This window comes from Callorhinus ursinus, unplaced genomic scaffold, assembly GCF_003265705.2.
Source record: "Callorhinus ursinus isolate GAN/ISIS: 27379988/994484 unplaced genomic scaffold, GSC_fseal_2.0 scaffold1329, whole genome shotgun sequence".
Taxonomy (NCBI): domain Eukaryota; kingdom Metazoa; phylum Chordata; class Mammalia; order Carnivora; family Otariidae; genus Callorhinus; species Callorhinus ursinus.
In genome coordinates this window covers 5,580-11,716 of record NW_027398384.1, presented here as the reverse complement: position 1 = coordinate 11,716, position 6,137 = coordinate 5,580, and the positions used below count along the sequence as shown (strand labels likewise).

Here is a 6,137-nt window from a genome sequence, read left to right as displayed (position 1 = left end):
CGGCTCACTCAGCACCTCCCCCTACGTGTTGTCACAGCCCAGTGACCCCCTGGAGCTCCTGGTCAACGGTGAGGGGCCCCTGACCCTGTCCCCTCTGTGTCCCAACATTGTCTTCAGGACCCTGTGCCCAGGAGGGCTCTGGTCTAGGACGGGAGTGAGGGGCTCCGAGGGAGCGTCGGCAGAGGGGTCCCCAGCTCACAGTGCAGGGGGGAGACAGGGCCCTCCCACCCCTGCCTCGTCCTTCGCCCCCATCACCAGAAGTCTCCAGGCGGAGGAGGACCTTGGGGGCCACAGGGCACATGAGGGAGAGGAGTGTGGGCAGAGACGGTCTCTAGGGGAAGCTCCAGCCCCCCTCTGGTCTTTTTCCCCAGGATCCTCTCCAGACCCTGGCCCCTCAGCCACAGGGCCCAGCTCAACAGCTGGTGAGTCACAGGGGCCGCTGTCCAGGGGCTCTTCTTCCAGTCTCTCAGACATGCCAGGGGGACAACGGGGCTCCAGGGGCTCTGAGGGTGAGTGAGGCTCTCGGTGGTGGGAGGGTCCATGGGGAGCAGGGGCTGAGTTACACCCTCGGTTCAGCGTCCTCTGCAGGCGTTGGCCTGGACGTGCCCCTTGCCTGTGTGGGCCTCAGTTTCCCCAAGTAAAGGAGAGAGTCGTGGCCTAGAGTAGAGTTCCCCTCCGTTCTGACCAGGGCTCCGATCGTGGGACAGGAGGACTCACGGGGAAGCCCCCAGGTCATGACCTATGGGGGGGCTGTCCTTCCGCAACTGTGACAGTGACACTGTAGGAGGAGGGGAGGGAGGGCAATGGCTGGGGCGTTCAGGTGATAGGGGATGTGGAAGGACCCTCAGCTCCAGAAGAAGATGCTGGGACAGGCCGTGCCCCAGGTGAGGAGCCCAGAGCCTCGAGCTGGTGTCCCCACAGGGGACAGAATGAGGAGAGCACAGGGAACCCACAGCCCTGGTTCCAGCCCCAGCCCTGCCGCCCCCACGCTGGGCGACCTGAGACACGTGCATGACCCCTCTGTGCCTCAGTTTCTTGTCTGTGGAGTGGGCGGGATGGGCGGCAATCCCCTGCTGCGTGATCACTGACAGGGTCAGAGGTGAATGCACAGAGCCCAGCAGGTGCCTGGCACACAGCAGGTGCTCAGTTAAATGGCATCACTGGCTCCTTCATGGTGTGGCTCCTGCCCCAGGTCCCCACTGGTACCTGTACGTCCTCATCGGGGTCTCGGTGGCCTTCGTCCTGCTGCTCGGCCTCCTCGGCCTCCTCCTGGTCCGACACCGGCGTCGGGGCAGAGGCAGGAAGCCAGGTGAGAAGGGGAGGGGGTGACGGGCCCCAGGGCGTGGTGGCTGCCCCGTGGGCCGACCGAGGGTGGGCTCAGGGCAGCGGCCAGAAGGAAGCCAGAGAGGTGGGAAAGGCTGGTGTGGAAAGACACTTGCAGAATCTCAAGTCAGAGAGTCTAGAAAGAAAACACCCAGGTGGGACCCACGTGCCAACTGAAGGTGTTTCCTCTTTTCAATCTCGGGAGATGGAGAGACACACAGACAATATGTGTGAAGGGCTCCTTTCCCTGGAATCACATGGGGGGTGGTCGTAACCTCCGCCCAGAGCGAGGCTGATTCCCAATGTCCTGCAGGGGCTGCAGACCCAGAGCCCAAGGACAGAGGCCTGCAGGACAGGTAACTCTTGCTCGCACACCCCCAGACTCCCACCTACCCGCCCCCTCTATGCCCCTTAACACCCTGTCTCCTCCCCAGCTCCAGCTCAGCTGCTGCTGCCCAAGAGGAGAGCCTCTGTGAGAGGAAGGGGATTGCCCTGGGGGTGGGCTGGGAGGGTCTGGGGGCAGGGGGTGAGGACCAAATTCCCACATGCATGACCTTGGCACCTCCCCCCCCCCCCGCTGAATCCTCTGGATCACAGCTGCCCTGTCTGAGAAACCTCAGGGGACCTTGCCTGAGGTACCCCCATTCGCCCCAGCAGATGCTGCCGTGCAAGACACTCAGCCTGAGGAGGGGGTGGAGCTGGACCATCGGGTGAGACCCCCACTCTCGTGCAGACCCCAGGGCCCTCGTGGTGCCAAACTTAATCCAATGGACACTTCTCTGTCCTCACACCACCCAATCTCAGCGGTGTCCCTCAGATGCCTTCTCCCTCCTTGGGCACTCTGGGTCAGCCTGCTGTGACCTCATGGGGCCTCCTCTGTGCTCCCCTTGCCTGGCTCCCTGACCACTGTCTGACTTCTGGCTGTTGAGGTGCATGCCCAGGTCTCAAGAGGGTGCATGAAGAAATGAATCACCCACAGGTCTTAGGCCCCCTTCATTCATTCACCCAGTAAATGGGCACAGGAAGCCCACCATTTACCAGGCCCCACCTCGTGCTGCAAGCACAGCAGTGGGCAAATCTGACTCACCTTCTATGAGCTCACGTTGTGGGTGACAGACAGAATATGCAAGGAAGTGGGCAGCACCCTCGAGTGCAAAGTGTGGGCAAGGAAAATAAAACAAGAGCAGGGGTAGCAGGTGCAAAAGTCCTGGGGCAGCAACATGTTTTGAAGGAACATAGGCTATGTGGCTGGAGCCAAATGAGCAAGAAACAGTGTCAGGAATAGAATCGGAGCCATAGAAAGCACTGCATGTCCCAAGGCTCAGGAAGCCCCTGGAGAGTCCACCAGGAAAGTGACCTAATCCGCCTGAAAGTTTGAAAGCATCACTGTGGCAACAGTGTGGAAAAGAGTCTGAGGCGGTCGATTGGAATCAAGGCGACAAACCTCCCCCTCACCGTCTGTCTGCAGCAGAACGCACGGGATGAAGACCCCCAGGGATTGACACGTGCCCAGGTGAGCCACTCAAGATCAAGACTCAGGCGGGGACTGGCGCCTTCTCCTTCCCCCATGTCTGGGGCACTGCTGGGCTCGGAGGACAGACAAGCAGAGGAAGACAGGCAGACAGACTGTCAGGTGGGTCCCTTCTCCAAGCCCCCAGGCTCCCGCCTCCTCAATCACACACCTCCCCTCTCTCCCCCGCTGCAGGCTGCGACATCTCATGCCCCTTCAGATGTGACCTACGCCCAGCTGAACCGCTTGACCCTCCGACGAGAGACAAGTGCATCCCCTCCCTCCCAACCAGGGGAGCCCCCAGCAGAGCCCAATGTGTATGCTGCTCTGGCCCTCCGCTAGCCCAGGAAGGACCCAGACCCCACACTCCAGGGAAGCGACCGCAGAGACCCTGGAAGGCACAGGAGCTGCCCACACTGGGCGCCACCTAATGCCAGCCAACCTGGACTCCTCACGCAGACCAGTAGGAACTCCCGGGACCCTCTGGGAGTCACCTGATTCTGCCATCAAAGATAGTACTATCTCTATACTTTGGAAATCAAAGCAACGGACTTCTCAATAATTCAGGAATGAAATGAGAAAACCAAAATGGAAATGAGAGAATGTTTACACTGAAGGACAATGTAAATGTTACACATCAAACCTATGAAATGGGAAAATTAAGAACCAAGAACTAATATATTAGAACTAATATATTAGAACAGAAAACAGAGTAAAATAATGATATAACCTATTATATCGAGACTATAGAAAAAGAATAGCAGGGGTGCCTGGCCTTCGGCTCAGGTCATGATCCCAGGGTCTGGGATCAAGCCCCGCATCGGGCTCTCTGCTCCGCAGGAAGCCTGCATCTCCCTCTCCCACTCCCCCTGCTTGTGTTCCCTCTCTCACTGTGTCTCTCCCTGTCAAATAAATGAATAAAACTTAAAAAAAAAAGAAAGAAAAAGAATAGCAAATTATTCCAAATGAAGGTAGAAGGAGGAAAATAATAATGACAAGAGTATCTACTAGTGAGGACAAAAAAAATAGAGAAAAATCAATAAAGCCAAAATGTTCATTTTTGTAAACAATGGTCACATTTATAAATCCTAGCTACAATAGCCAGGTAGAGAGAGAGAGAGAGAGAGAGAGAGAGGAGGTTCACATCACCATTATCAGGACAGCATCACATCCTACACACTTTAAATCAATAATAGAATGTTATGAATCATTTTAAGCAGAGTAACTGAAAAAGTCCTCAAAAATACAAGTTACAAAATGATGAAGAAGTAGAAAATATGTATCACCCTATGTGTACATTAAATGCATTGACTCTGTGATCAAAAACCTATGACCCAGCAATTGCACTACTGGGTATTTACCCCAAAGATACAGATGTAATGAAAAGAAGGCCCACATGCACCCCAATGTTCATAGCAGCAATGTCCACAACAGCCAAACTGTGGAAAGAGCCGAGATGCCCTTCAACAGATGAATGGATAAAGATGTGGTCCATATATACAATGGAATATTACTCAGCCATCAGAAAGGATGAATACCCCACTTTTACATCAACATGGATGGGACTGGAGGAGATTATGCTAAGTGAAATAAGTCAAGCAGCGAACGTCAATTATCATATGGTTTCACTCATATGTGGAACATAAGCAATAGCACAGAGGACCAGCGGGGAAGGGAGGGAAAACCGAATGGGAAGAAATCAGAGAGGGAGAAAATAACCCTGAGAGACTCTGGACTCCGGGAAACAAACTGAGGGTTACAGAAGGGAGGGGGTGGGGAGATGGGGTAACTGTGTGATGGGCATTAAGGAGGGCAAGTGGTGATGAGTACTGGGTGTTATTATAACTAATGAATCATTGAACACTACAGTAAAAACTAATGATGTACTATATGTTGGAAAATCAAATAAAAAAACCCCACCCCCCAAATGAAGTATGTGGAAACTGAGAGAAATGGAGAGCAGACTGTGTGGCTTCCAGGGCTGGGGTGTGGAAATGGGGAGGTGGTGGTCAAGATTATAGCTACAAGATGAACAATATCTCTAGTTATAAGACCACAAGTTCTGGGGATCCGATGTAGGACATGATGACCACAGCTCATCACACTGTATCATATCCTTGAATGTTGCAAAGAGAGTAGATCTAAATGTTCTCAACACATGCAAGAAAGGCAACTATGTTATGGGATGGAAGTGTGAGCTAAGGCCATGGGTATAATCATTCTGTAATATAGAAATGTGTCTGTTGAGGAGGCTTCAGTGGGAATTTCCTCCAAACACTTATGCCCTTAGGAAACACACACGTGCATACACCCATGCATACACACATGCATATATACCTGCATATACACACACCAAAATTACACAAACCTTTCCTGAGAATAAAAAGGGAAGGAGCAATATTGGATTAGGCCAGGAAACTATTGACACCAAAACCTGGCAAGGTAATTACAGAATGAAAAAGGCACATAAAGATGTCTCGCATAAATTTAGATGTAAATCTCTAAACAAAATGTTCAAATAAGATTCAGCAATAGTTAAAAAAGACTCTACATCATGACCACACTGGATTTTGGCGGGGAGGGGAGGAACAGAGTAGCTTAAAATTTTAAAACTCAATCAATATAATCTGATACATTAACAGAATTTGTAAAAATGACCATCTCACAAACCAGAAGAGAGGGGGAATGGGAAGATGGTTGAAACAGGTGAAGAGAATTAAGAGTTACAAACTTCCAGTTACATAATAAATGAGGCCTGGGGATGAAAAATACAGTTTAGGGAATATAATCAGTAATATTGTAATAATTTTTTGTGTGACACATGATAATTGCATTTCTTATAGTGAGGATTGCATAATGTATATAATTGTTAACTCACTCTGTTGGACATCTGAAACTCATATCATATGTTAACTATAATTTATTTAAAAATTTAAAAATGATGTACTATATGTTGGCTAATTGAACATAATAATAAAAATTTTTTAAAAATTTAAAAATTAATAATCTCAACAGATGCATGCAAAGCTTTTGATAAAACACACCAACAATTCATAATGAAAACAAAAACTCGTCTGAAATAAAAAGGTGTTTCCTACAATTTATGAAGGCATGGTTATCAATCAGCACCTGGATATCATCTTTGAAGGTGAGGACTTGAAGTCCTTTTCTCTGTGATGAGGATGATCCAAGTATGTTTCTTCTGACCATTTGTATTCAGCGCAGCACTCAATTCATTTAATTGGAGGTACCAGCCAATTAAAAGAAGCAAAACAAAACAATAAGCATGGAAATGGATAAGAAT

The 6,137-nt window shown here is 50.4% G+C and overlaps 1 protein-coding gene across 1 annotated transcript; it reads left to right on the top strand.

Moving 5' to 3' along the window:
• Positions 1-4: 4 nt before the first annotated feature.
• LOC141372126 (leukocyte immunoglobulin-like receptor subfamily B member 3) lies at positions 5-4,761 on the top strand (the record flags this gene model as incomplete). Its single annotated transcript, XM_073890626.1, has 8 exons — positions 5-68; positions 372-422; positions 1,193-1,309; positions 1,637-1,679; positions 1,758-1,795; positions 1,981-2,033; positions 2,792-2,836; positions 3,029-4,761. Coding segments are annotated over 8 exons (558 nt in total), but the record flags the coding sequence as incomplete, so codon positions are not given.
• Positions 4,762-6,137: the final 1,376 nt, after the last annotated feature.